The sequence below is a fragment of the Rhineura floridana genome, chromosome 3, assembly GCF_030035675.1.
Source record: "Rhineura floridana isolate rRhiFlo1 chromosome 3, rRhiFlo1.hap2, whole genome shotgun sequence".
NCBI classification, from domain to species: domain Eukaryota; kingdom Metazoa; phylum Chordata; class Lepidosauria; order Squamata; family Rhineuridae; genus Rhineura; species Rhineura floridana.
Genome location: NC_084482.1, coordinates 223,542,931 through 223,556,407, shown reverse-complemented (window position 1 = coordinate 223,556,407; position 13,477 = coordinate 223,542,931). Strand labels below are relative to the sequence as shown.

At 45.0% G+C, this 13,477-nt stretch overlaps 1 protein-coding gene across 1 annotated transcript; it reads left to right on the top strand.

The window, feature by feature from the left end:
* The first annotated feature begins 1,215 nt into the window (after positions 1 to 1,215).
* Positions 1,216 to 12,903, top strand: LOC133381762 (zinc finger protein 239-like). Its single transcript, XM_061621181.1, has 4 exons — positions 1,216 to 1,375; positions 3,400 to 3,600; positions 5,603 to 5,725; positions 10,915 to 12,903. The coding sequence occupies exon 4, from the start codon at positions 10,976 to 10,978 to the stop codon at positions 11,969 to 11,971; it is 996 nt and encodes a 331-aa protein (XP_061477165.1). The 5' UTR covers positions 1,216 to 1,375; positions 3,400 to 3,600; positions 5,603 to 5,725; positions 10,915 to 10,975; the 3' UTR covers positions 11,972 to 12,903.
* The last annotated feature ends 574 nt before the right edge of the window (positions 12,904 to 13,477 follow it).

Sequence of the window (13,477 nt, the reverse complement as noted above, 5' to 3'; positions counted from 1 at the left end):
GGAACACCCTATTTTAGGTAAGATTTCTATTTTAATCTCCAATCAGAGAATTTTTTTTGAATGGTATGCTCCAAGCAACTGTGGTTGATACAATGTATCATGTTTAATGATGTCACTAGGGTCCACCCCATGACGTCACTAGGGCCCGCCCCATGACATCACTAGGGCCCGCCCCATGATGTCACTAGGGCCCGCCCCATGATGTCACTAGGGCCCTCCCCGTGATGTCACTAGGGCCCTCCCCCATTTTCTCAGGTTTTTGAATGGCTCTGACCTGGCAACCCTAAAGCATATAACTATAACAACAACTGGGAGGAAGGGCGGGATGTAAATAAATAAATAAATAATAGTATCCTTAAAAGCATGAGAGCCAGTGTGGTGTAGTGGTTAAGGTGTAGGACTACAACCTGGGAGACCAGGGTTTGAATCCCCACATAGCCATGAAGCTCACTGGGTGACCTTGGGCCGGTCACTGCCTCTCAGCCTCATGAAAACCCTATTCACAGGGTCGCCATAAGTCGGAATCCACTTGAAGGCAGCACATTTACATTTATTCCTTAAAAGCCACCACGGTGGTGGCCATCACTGCCTCTCGCAGGAGCAAATCCCGTAGCTTCCCTGTGCCCTCTTCCGCCTCTGCTACATACCCCCTCGGCCTGTCTGAAGCAAGCGCGCTGACCACCAGGGCCACGAGCTGTGCTCTGCCACCCTAGTCAGAGGCAGCATGCTTCTGAAAACCAGTTGCCAGAAGCCTCAGGAGGGGAGAGTGTTCTTGCACTTGGGTCCTGCTTGCGGGCTTCCCCCAGGCACCTGGTTGGCCACTGTGAGAACAGGATGCTGGACTAGATGGGCCACTGGCCTGATCCAGCAGGCTCTTCTTATGTTCTTATGAGCCCTGGGCTACTGAGCCTGGCCCTGAAAACGCCCTTCCTCGCCCCTCCATACACCTTTCTCGGGGATCCTGCGAGAATTCCTCGGAGCGCGAAGCGGTCTGGGCGCGCGTGTGTTGCGGGACCCTTTCTGCAACCGGGGGAGAGTCAATGTTGGGGGGGGTTAGGGAGCGAGAGATGGCCGGGATGCCCAGAGAAGCCCGGAAAGAGGAGCCCCTCCCCCTCCCCTGGGGGGGTCTTCAGCCTCTCTCCACTCCCCCTCCGCCCGTCTTCCCCCAAGGAAGCGTACGGAGAAAAAAGATGGGGGGGCGTGTGCATTCAAAGCAAAAGAGCCCCCGCCTTAGCATCGGGGAGAGGGGCTTCCCAGACAAGCCTCTTGGAAGAAGCGGCGGGGGCGGCGGCTTCACCGCTTCGCTTCTTCCGTCCGTGGTGGGGGCTCCAAGCTGACCAGCGCGGGCGCGCCTGGATGCGGCGGAGGCTTCAGGGTGAGAGCGGAAAGGAAATCGGGGGAGGGAGGTGGCTTTGCAAGGGGGGGGGGAAAGATGAGCCTCTGCGGTGGGGGTGGGAGCGGGAGGGCAAAAGGCTGGGAAGCCGGTCCGGAGAAGTGAGAGAGGCAGGCCCGAGGGGAGGTTGCATTTGCAGCCGTGCCAAGGAGGGCGTGGGGCGCAGGACGAGGGAAGGGAAAGGAGGGGGGGTGAAGAAGCTCTCCTGGGGAGGAAAACCCAGTCGAGAAAGGGGGGGTGTAGTCCGAGGACCACGTGGCTTTGAGAAAAAATGTGTTTATTTTAGGCTTTGGGGGGGGTCTCTGGAGGAGTTGCCGTTGCTTCCCCGGAACCTGTCGCTCCTTCCATCGGCTGGTCCCTTCCTCCTAGCGAGAAGAAGGGTGGGGGTCCAAGCTCTTTCTCTCCCGCCCCGCGAGACCCCTTCCTCCCTGGGAGCTGAATTTCCCCCCCCCCCCGTCCCGAATCCCTTGGGGACGGGCCGTAGTCCCCAGCGAGGGCTAGAAAAGACTTCCTGCCCGGAAGTCGGGAGAGGGCTGCCGGTCAGTGCTGACAATCCTCAGCTAGATGGGCCAGAGGTCTGGCTTGGGGTGGAGTACTTTGCTGTGAGCAGCAGGGCCAGGCTGTAGCTGCTGCATCAGAGGCTGGGAGGGATCTGGGATTTTTTGGGGGGGGGATTGAGGGAGGCTGCAATGCCGATGCTCCGGGTAGACAGATGAAACTGGACGTTGTTGTTTTTAAAAAATTACTGCTACTTTTGCTGCTGTTTGCTTAGCTTTGATTGCAGGCAGGGTTTTTTTTTGCATTTTATTGTGACCTTATTGTTACCTAAATACTCAGAAATGTAAAAGGGGTGCATACCTTTTTGGGGGTTCTTATTCCTTGGTTCGTATGAGTGGATCTTGACCTAAGTCGTGGGGCACCCTATTTGAACCCTTAGCTATTTGTGACCTGCAGAACAGACTTCCTGGCTCAAGGGGGAGGGGGTAATAAACCAAATTCCTCAATTTTAAACATTGCCAGAGGAGCATTGTTCAAACAACCAAATGGCACCTCTTGGGTAGAAGGCATGGCGCCCTTTGACTCTGCATCGTGTATTTCACTGGAGACAGTGTGGTGTGTGCGTGTGTTATGTGCCTTCTTGTCAGTCACGACCTATGGCAACCCTATGAATCAGCGACCTCCAATAGCATCTGTCATGAACCACCCTGTTCAGATCTTGTAAGTTCAGGTCTGTGGCTTCCTTTATGGAATCAATCCATCTGTTGTTTGGCCTTCCCCTTTTTCTACTCCCTTCTGTTCTTCCCAGCATGATGGTCTTTTCTAGTGAATCAGGTCTTCTCATGATGTGTCCAAAGTAGGATAACCTCAATTTTATCATTTTAGCTTCTAGTAATAGTTCTGGTTTAATTTGTTCTAACACCCAGTTATGTGTCTTTCCCCCCCTTCTTGGTATGCACAGAGCTCTCCTCCAACACCACATTTGAAATCACTGGGGACAGCGAGCTTATCTTTAAATCCTGCTGGCGGAAAACAGACCTTAATGCCATTTCTCTTTCCACCTGAGCATCACTTCACATGTTCACATGAAGCCCCCTATGTCGCCAACACCATATGTGAAGGCAGGATTTTGAGGGATCAGGTAGCCCACCTCAGGGCTCCAATGACTGATCGTGTCACTCCTTGGGAACGGTGACTCGCTGCGCTCGATATCAGACCCAAGAGAAGGGTACAATCTCTGTGCTGCAGCTGTGGGTTGTTGTAAGGGAAGAGCTTGACTCTTTCAAGGTGTAGAGTTCTTATGTCTGACTTCAGGTTGCAATAATCTTCAGAAAGGTTATCTTTTTTGTCAAGTGGGGGGCGTGGGGAGAGAAAAATAGAGTTGAAGGAAGGAAAACAATTCAAACACATGGAGCCTGATACGAAGAGGGGGGTTGTCGTGGGTTGGCACCAGCAGAAAAATCTCTGCAAGGGCTCTGAGGCTCCCTTTGCTGCTGCTTCCTTCACAGGGACCTGCAGCTTGTTTCGACAGGTGAGCTCTTCCAGAAAAACAACAACGTTAAAGAGGAATCCTAGGAAGAAGGGTCTCGGAAGAAGAGGGTGACGTGTGCAGGCCCTTCTTATAACCACCCTCCCCCCAACTTCCAGCCACACCTCCGAGCATCGCCCCCAGGTTGCTGCTGCACCTTCCTCGGAGACAGGGAGGTTTGGTAAGTGGCCAGGTTTGAGGGTGGAAGGCAGAGGCCTCCTTGAAAGTGGCTCTTCATTTCCATACCCCTTTCCCTTCCTAAATGTTAGGCTTTCGGCGCCAGCCGAAAAGAGTTTCTTCTCTAAGGTTCCTTAACTTTTCTGATTAACAGCCATTGCTGTTGCTTTCTGCATTATTTGTCCTGTGTAAAGCAGGGTTGTGGAGTCGGAGTTGGGAGCAATTTTGGGTGGAGTCGGTAGAAATGTACCGACTCCGACTCCAGCTTGACTGACAATTTTTTTAAAATATACATTCAAAATGTCAAAGAAGCTTCCCATGAAGTCAGCTGTAGTTGAGCATTTCACCATAACTCAAGATGGAAAACATTTTGCGTGTCAGTGTATGACACAGGACCCAGATGAAGACAAATGCTGTGATGCCAAGATCAGCGCATACTCAGGCAGCGATAAAAATGCTGCTATGAGAGCTTCCAATTTAAAAAGACATTTACAGCCCTTTCCAGGGCTGTGGAGTTGGAAGCAATTTTGGGTGGAGTCGGACAGTAGAAAAATAGTCGGAGTCGAAGGTTTCGCGTATCGACTCCACAGCCCTGGTGTGAAGCACTCCAGAGAGATAGTTGAAGGGTATTTTGGCTAGTCCTTCAAATTGGCATAAAAATGTAATATATAAAAAGTACCTTCCCTGTCTGGTGGGGTTCAGAAGCAAAGGACCCCTTTATTGGGGTTGGCATGCATAAGTGTGCATTTGCAGGCCCAAGGTCACCGCTATTACAGACTGGCATTGTGTAAGATAACAGTTTGTAGCAAGCGCTTGGTCTCGCCCGGCCTGTAATCTTTCACAGATTGATATTCTGCAGCATCCTTGGTACATCTTCCAAATTGTGTGCGCCAAGCCAAAAAAAGAGGCTGACAAGCTTATTGTGGCATCAGCTTTGCTGGACTGCAGCCCTCTTCATCAGACTGTGGCCCACAAAAGGTTTAGGCCATAAATGCACTCTGTTAGACTCTTCCTTGTTTTTTGCTGCAGGAGACTTTTAATGGGAATATTTTTTTATTTACTTATTACATTTATACCCTGCCTTTCCTTTCACCATAGAAACCCAAGGCGGCTTGGCTTACATATGTGCATTCTCACCATTAACACCATGGTCAGTATGCCTGTATATGAAGGGCCAAACTAGATTTGACAATGGTTGCCACATTGTAGGGATGTGGGATCTGAGTTTAGGGGGGCTGAATCTGCCCCCTTTCCTCCCTCCCTCCCCACTTTCCCACCCCATAATCCATTGCTCCAGGCACTTTTCCTAAGCCCAGCCCACTTCCAATACCGGAGTCCAGCTGTGCGGGAAAAAACAAAAGGATTCTGGTGGCTGATCCAAGGAGGCGAATGTGAGGAGGGGAAGAAATCCAATTCCTCCCAATCTGTGTGCACCTTTATGGGATTAAAATGGGGACTCCACTCTCCGCTTTATGCATGCACGGGGCAGTCACATGACAAAGTAAATATAGCTGCCATCATTATTTATTTATTTATTACATTTATACCCCACCTTTCTTCTCATGATAGAAACCCAAGGAGGCTTACATATTGTTCCCAGGCAGTCTCCCATCCCGGCACTTACCAGACCTGACCTTGCTTAGCTTCAGCTGGCTTCATGTGCCTTCAGACCATAGCCTGGGACCTGGGTTTTTTGAAATTGCGAGTGGCATAAATCATCATCATCATGATTTATTTGTATGCTGCCGTTCCATAAGAATCTACGCTCAAGGTGGCTCACACTATGAAAAAAAAGTTTCATAATTCAATCAGTTGCAAAACAAAACCCAAATAGTCAAACAGGAAGTTAAAGAAAACATCTCATTAAGAAACATATAATAAATTGAAACAATACCCTTACAATTCACAATAAGCTTCAACCACAGAATACCAAAACATATTCCCAACAGCAGCAAAAATAACTTGAAATGTTCTGGCAAATAAATAAAAATGTATTTCTCTAAAAGTTTTAAAGGTTACCCTTCTGTTTTGCTAATTCCACAAAGAAGAGCCTCTGATGCGCAGATATGATGCCATCTCCTCACTTGAAGATGAAGAAAAACGAGATATTTGTCCAGGAGAATTTGCATGTAAGTCATTCAGATATATAATGAGGACTGTATATATATATAAAAAAGCCTCTACTGGATCAGGCTGGCAGCCCATTTGTTGCATCGTCCTGTTCTCATGGCCGGCCAGCTGCCCCAGTGAAAAGCCTGCAAACAAATTCCATGGATGTGATAGTAATTAACCAATCTCCTAAGTTCTTCCCCATGTAACGTAACAGCTCTTCCCTCTTGCAATATTCCAACCAACCAGATAACTATTACAATGAATTCATGTATATTTATAATTTTACAGATACCTCCCATCTCATTGTCCTTGTTGTATTCCCAGATTGATGTCAATCTGTCCCCTTGACTGATATTACCCTTTTCTACTGTCATACTGATGATTTTGTACTATACATTCCACTCTGTCATGGCTCCTGATCAGTCAAGCGGGTCAAGAACATCTCTAGAACGTTACACGTCTTCTTTTGATAATACCATGATGCAAGGCCAAGTTCAGTTCACTTAAAGTGACTGGAAATTCTATGTGAAATTCTGCTTGTAACTACCTTGCTATAGAGAAAGATTAATTTTAAATCACCATATTATAGCTGATATAAGGCATACTATTGCCTTAATATCCCATGCAAGTAAAGTAATGCTCAAGATTCTACAACAAAGGCTCTTGCCACATATGGAGCGAGGAATGCCAGACGTCCAAGCTGGATTTAGAAAGGGAAGAGGCACCAGAGATCATATTGCAAACATACGTTGGATAATGGAACGGACCAAGGAATTTCAGAAGAAAATCACCCTGTGCTTTACAGATTACAGCAAAGCCTTTGACTGTGTAGATCATGAAAAGCTATGGAATGCTTTAAAAGAAATGGGGGTGCCACAGCATCTGATTGTCCTGATGCGCAACCTATACTCTGGACAAGAGGCGACTGTAAGGACGGAATATGGAGAAACCAATTGGTTCCCCATCGGAAAGGGTGTGAGACGGGGTGTATTTTATCACCCTATTTATTTAATCTATACACAGAACATATCATATGGAAAGCAGGATTGGACCAAGAAGAAGGAGGTGTGAAAACTGGAGGAATATCAATAATTTAAGATATGCAGACAACACCATACTCTTAGCAGAAACCAGTAATGATTTGAAACGAATGCTGATGAAAGTTAAAGAGGAAAGCACAAAAGCAGGACTACAGCTGAACATCAAAAAGACTAAAGTAATGACAACAGAAGATTTATGCAACTTTACAGTTGACAATGAGGACGTTGAACTTGTCAAGGATTATCAATACTTTGGCACAATCATTAACCAAAATGGAGACAATAGTCAAGAAATCAGAAGAAGGCTAGGACTGGGGAGGGCAGCTGTGAGAGAACTAGAAAAGGTCCCCAAATGCAAAGATGTATCACTGAACACCAAAGTCAGGATCATTCAGACCATGGTACTTCCGATCTCTATGTATGTATGTGAAAGTTGGACAGTGAAAAAAGAGGGTAAGAGAAAAATCAACTCATTTGAAATGTGGTGTTGGAGGAGAGCTTTGCGCATACCATGGACTGCGAAAAAGACAAATAATTGGGTGTTAGAACAAATTAAATCAGAACTATCAGTAGAAGCTAAAATGATGAAACTGAGGTTATCATACTTTGGACACATAATGAGAAGACCTGATTCGCTAGAAAATACAATAATGGTGGGGAAAACAGCAGGGAGCAGAAAAAGAGGAAGGCCAAACAAGAGATGGATTGATTCCATAAAGGAAGCCACAGACCTGAACTTACAAGATCTGAACAGGGTGGTTCATGAGAGTGGAAGATATAGGGCAGATCCCTGAACCTGAACTAACATTTGCAGGAAGGGATTCTGAGGAACTGAGACAAATAGTGGTAACGAGAGAGGAAGTTCTAAGCTTAATGGACAATATAAAAACTGACAAATCACCGGGCCCGGATGGCATCCACCCGAGAGTTCTCAAAGAACTCAAAGGTGAAATTGCTGATCTGCTAACTAAAATATGTAACTTGTCCCTTGGGTCCTCCTCCGTGCCTGAGGACTGGAAAGTGGCCAATGTAACGCCAATCTTCAAAAAGGGATCCAGAGGGGATCCCGGAAATTACAGGCCAGTTAGCTTAACTTCTGTCCCTGGAAAACTGGTAGAAAGTATAATTAAAGCTAGATTAACTAAGCACATAGAAGAACAAGCCTTGCTGAAGCAGAGCCAGCATGGCTTCTGCAAGGGAAAGTCCTGTCTCAGTAACCTATTAGAATTCTTTGAGAGTGTCAACAAGCATATAGATAGAGGTGATCCAGTGGACATAGTGTACTTAGACTTTCAAAAAGCTTTTGACAAGGTACTTCACCAAAGGCTTCTGAGGAAGCTTAGCAGTCATGGAATAAGAGGAGAGGTCCTCTTGTGGATAAGGAATTGGTTAAGAAGCAGAAAGCAGAGAGTAGGAATAAACGGACAGTTCTCCCTATGGAGGGCTGTAGAAAGTGGAGTCCCTCAAGGATCGGTATTGGGACCTGTACTTTTCAACTTGTTCATTAATGACCTAGAATTAGGAGTGAGCAGTGAAGTGGCCAAGTTTGCTGATGACACTAAATTGTTCAGGGTTGTTAAAACAAAAAGGGATTGCGAAGAGCTCCAAAAAGACCTCTCCAAACTGAGTGAATGGGCAGAAAAATGGCAAATGCAATTCAATATAAACAAGTGTAAAATTATGCATATTGGAGCAAAAAATCTGAATTTCACATATACGCTCATGGGGTCTGAACTGGCGGTGACCGACCAGGAGAGAGACCTCGGGGTTGTAGTGGACAGCACGATGAAAATGTCGACCCAGTGTGCGGCAGCTGTGAAAAAGGCAAATTCCATGCTAGCGATAATTAGGAAAGGTATTGAAAATAAAACAGCCAATATCATAATGCCGTTGTATAAATCTATGGTGCGGCTGCATTTGGAATACTGTGTACAGTTCTGGTCGCCTCATCTCAAAAAGGATATTATAGAGTTGGAAAAGGTTCAGAAGAGGGCAACCAGAATGATCAAGGGGATGGAGCGACTCCCTTACGAGGAAAGGTTGCAGCATTTGGGGCTTTTTAGTTTAGAGAAAAGGCGGGTCAGAGGAGACATGATAGAAGTGTATAAAATTATGCATGGCATTGAGAAAGTGGATAGAGAAAAGTTCTTCTCCCTCTCTCATAATACTAGAACTCGTGGACATTCAAAGAAGCTGAATGTTGGAAGATTCAGGACAGACAAAAGGAAGTACTTCTTTACTCAGCGCATAGTTAAACTATGGAATTTGCTCCCACAAGATGCAGTAATGGCCACCAGCTTGGATGGCTTTAAAAGAAGATTAGACCAATTCATGGAGGACAGGGCTATCAATGGCTACTAGCCATGATGGCTGTGCTCTGCCACCCTAGTCAGAGGCAGCATGCTTCTGAAAACCAGTTGCCGGAAGCCTCAGGAGGGGAGAGTGTTCTTGCACTCGGGTCCTGCTTGCGGGCTTCCCCCAGGCACCTGGTTGGCCACTGTGAGAACAGGATGCTGGACTAGATGGGCCACTGGCCTGATCCAGCAGGCTCTTCTTATGTTCTTATGTTCTTATGACAGATGCTCTTGGAGGTCACTGATTCATAGGGTCACCATAAGTCATAGTCGACTTGGAGGCACATAACAACAATAGCTGAAAATCACACAACGTAAAAAAAGATTAGGAAACACAATAAAGGAAAAGGGGTAACTCTGAGCCAGCCACTCTCCATCAAACACAGAGGGATGAAGGAGGTGGCCCACACACTTACTACATTTATGGAATAAATTTATACATATCATGCTATTATAAAAATCAGTATCAAGCTAACATTTTATCTCCCTTCTATTTTGATTCTGTTATGCTTTTCCATACGAAACCAGGAGTCTCTAATAATCCGCTTTCCCAAGATCAAATAGTGAAGAGTGCATTAATCAAAAGATTGTACGCACTCGTTTGAGACAGAATTCTCATTAAGGTTACTCACTCACAGTGAGGTGAACGTGACCCTTGCCAGTTAAATGATTTTCATTCCCAAGCTTCTAGGATAGTATGATCCTCTGGGTATATTTTCTTAATTTTATATATTTATATTAAGCAAACATATAAACAAAAGGATATATGAATTCTCCAAAATCTTTACTAAACTCATTTTTAGCATGGAAATCTAACCAGCTTCCCCAGAAAATTGCTTCTCCTTCTAAGCATGTATGCTTGCTCATCAACAATATATCATCAATCATAAGTTAAGAACATAAGAAGAGCCTGCTGGATCAGGCCAGTGGCCCATCTAGTTCAGCATCCCGTTCTCACAGTGGCCAACCAGGTGCCTGGGGGAAGCCCGCAAGCAGGACCTGAGTGCAAGAACACTCTCCCCTCCTGAGGCTTCCGGCAACTGGTTTTCAGAAACATACTGCCTCTGATTAGGGTGGCATATATATATGTGTGTGTGTGTATGTATGAATTATAGAAAAAATCCATTTTTTTCTCCATCAGGCATGCGCATGCATGGCATTCACATGAGGCGATAGGAGAGGCAGGCGGGACGGGCCTGTGGGAAGCTGGTGCCCAAGGACCCAGTCATGCCTGGCGCCAGCCCTGCTGGAAAAGGCTGAAAACCTCAACTGAAAACCTAGAGAGCTGCTGCCAGCCAGTGTAGACAGTACTGAACTGGATGGACCCCTGGCTCAGTAAAAGACACCTTCATATGTTAGCATCTGATGATCTCTTTCAACTGCAGGCAAATTCTCAGGAATCGAACAATGAGATATTACCAGCTTGGTCTCTTCAGCTGCCTTGGTGCGCTTCTCTCTCCCCCTCTTCTTATGACATAATCATTCTGACACTGATCCCACAGGAGGGGAATTGATAATGTAGGCGTATCACATACTGAGGGAAAAAAACATACCTGTATCTACTGATATCAAGAGGGATATGGACCAGGAAGGAATTGCTCTTGTCTGACACTGTATTGTGTTCAGAGTTACCTCAGTTTGAGCTGAGCCTAGAGAGAAAAGGCGAGAAGGTTGAATATGCTGATGTCAGAGAAAGTAGCTGGTTGGACTTGATCCACAGTGAAATCTTCTGTTTAAATATTCTGCCTTTACATTTAAATTTCTGCCTTTAAATCCAAATGACATGCTCTTTTTCTCTCACCCCACAAACAGATGATGCGCAGAGTTATACGGAGTGACCTGTGGTGTCATCAGAAAAAGCTAAGTGTGAAGCATGGGGAAAATGTCTGTCTGTCAAAGAGAACCCAGAAAGAATGAAGGAAACCAGTTGAAGGATGGAAAAAAGAAATCCTCTACCTCTGAGGGTGTGGACATCCATGAACCCCTGATCCCGCAAGGAGATCATAATGGAAACAGAAGGAAAACATGTCCAATGTGTGGGGAAACATTTAGATTTGAATCACATTTAAAAAGACATTATAGAATCCACCCTGGGGCGAAACCATATACATGCATGGAGTGTGGAAAGAGTTTTAGCCAGAGCAGTAACCTTACTTTACATCAAAGAACACACACAGGCGAGAAACCATTTGAATGTATGGAGTGTGGAATGACCTTTCGTCGTGGTTGTCACCTTACTTGTCATAAAAGAACGCACACAGGGGAGAAACCATTTAAATGCATGGAGTGTGGAAAGAGCTTCTCTGCAAGTGGTACTCTTGCTTTACATCAAATGACCCACACAGAAGAGAAACCATTTAAATGCATGGAGTGTGGAAAGAGCTTTCGTGTGAGTGCTAGCCTTACTGTACATCATAGGACACACACAGGGGAGAAACCATATGAATGCATGGAGTGTGGAAAAAGCTTCAGTGTGAATGCTAGCCTTGCTGTACATCAAAGAACCCACACAGGGGAGAAACCATTTCAATGCATGACATGTGGAATGGGATTTAATCAGAGTGGTCACCTTATTCGTCATCAAAGGACACACACGGGAAATAAACCATTTAAGTGCATAGAGTGTGGAAAAGCCTTTAGTCGGGGTAGTCACCTTAATCGTCATAAAAGAACCCACACAGGGGAGAAACCATTTAAATGCATGGAGTGTGGAAAGAGCTTCTCTGCAAGTGGTACTCTTGCTTTGCATGAAAGAACCCACACCGGGGAGAAACCATTTAAATGCATGGAATGTGGAAAGAGCTTCAGTGTAAGTGGTAGTCTTATTATACATCAAAGAATGCACACGGGGGAGAAACCATTTCAATGAATGGAGTGTGGAAAGAGCTTCCATCAGCGCAATAGCCTTACATCACACCAAAGAGCCCACTCAGGGGAAAAACCATTTAAATGCATGGAGTGTGGAAAGAGCTTCAGTCAGAGCAGTAACCTTACATCACATCAAAGAACCCACACGGGAGGAGTCATTTAAATGAATGGGGTATGGAAAGCACTTTCATGTGAGTGGTAGCTGTACATTGCATCAAAGAACACAGAAAACATTAATTCACTGAGTGTGAAAAGAGTTGGCACAGAAGATGTACTTCTCATGAAATAATCAAAACAGGAAGGAAACTAGAAATTCAGGAAGTGTTGAAAGAGGGAGAAGTAACATGTGCACCTGAAAACGTATGGTGTAAGATTTCATTAGATTCTACTTTATCAAATGCCAGGCAAGAATTTATATATGTCTTTTTAGAGAGAGAAAGTGTAAAGAGAGGTTTGATGGAGCTGAATTGCAGAAAGTACAACGCATGGCAACGATGTTTAAGCAAAGTGATTGGTGATCATGGCAGCCTTAATTCATAATACAAAATTTTCAGCAGTTATTTTAATTGCCCCACTTATTCTAATGGTAATAATCCAGCTGCCCTGGTGGTAATTCAGCAGTTTCAGATTGGAGTATCTTTTGAAATACATTTGTACAACAATAGCTACATTCTGATCAGCAGCAAGTGGTGATCTTCTGTTGATTTCTAAATATTGCCTTTTCAGGTGTCAAGGGAAAGTTTTGCTGAACTTATTATGGGGATGCACTGTCTGGATTCTGCACTGGGGGAATAAAGTTGCTATATGTGTCTGTTAAAATGCCTTTTAATTTTTTTTAACAATATGTTTTTAACCCCTTTTTAAAGATGTTTTCAAAGCCTTTTTTTAAAGATGTTTTTAAGGTTTTGTTTTCAATATACGTTAAGGTTTGTTTTTATGATGTTTTAAAGTGTTTTTAGCATTTTTGTTTGCCGCCCTGGGCTCCTGCCGGAAGGGCGGGATATAAATAAAATAAATAAATAAATATGAGAGTGAGTGGAATTTGGTCGTATTACCACATGTGGTTGACATGCATGTACACATTCACACCTTCAACCTGAACATTTTTATAAAATGTTAACTTCAAAGAATGGGCACCATGCAGGATAGGCATTTTTCTCAGAGGAATGCAGAATCTGGAGGCAGGAATTTTCAAAGCAGCAGTCAAAGTGATTTTATTAGATTTAAAGCATGTCCGATTAAACAGTTTGTTCAAGGCAAGGGTGGGAATGTGCCTCTCTAGGTGATCGTAGACTACTGTTCCCTTCATCTCTTATCATGGGCCATGCTGACTGAGGCTGATGGGATTGAGAGGATTTATGGAATTCTGGTACAAGAAATATTTGGTTCAAACTGTGGCTCATAAACAGCATGATAGTTTCCTGTAGCAAACGGAGGCAGAGACTCCCCTTGGTCTGTACAAGAGACAGATCATGGTGGCACAGTTTTGGTGCAAAGTTCAGGACGT

Bases quoted from the DNA above. Each gene is read 5' to 3' on its own strand.
- LOC133381762 (XM_061621181.1), top strand. From the start codon at position 10,976: ATGGGGAAAATGTCTGTCTGTCAAAGAGAACCCAGAAAGAATGAAGGA.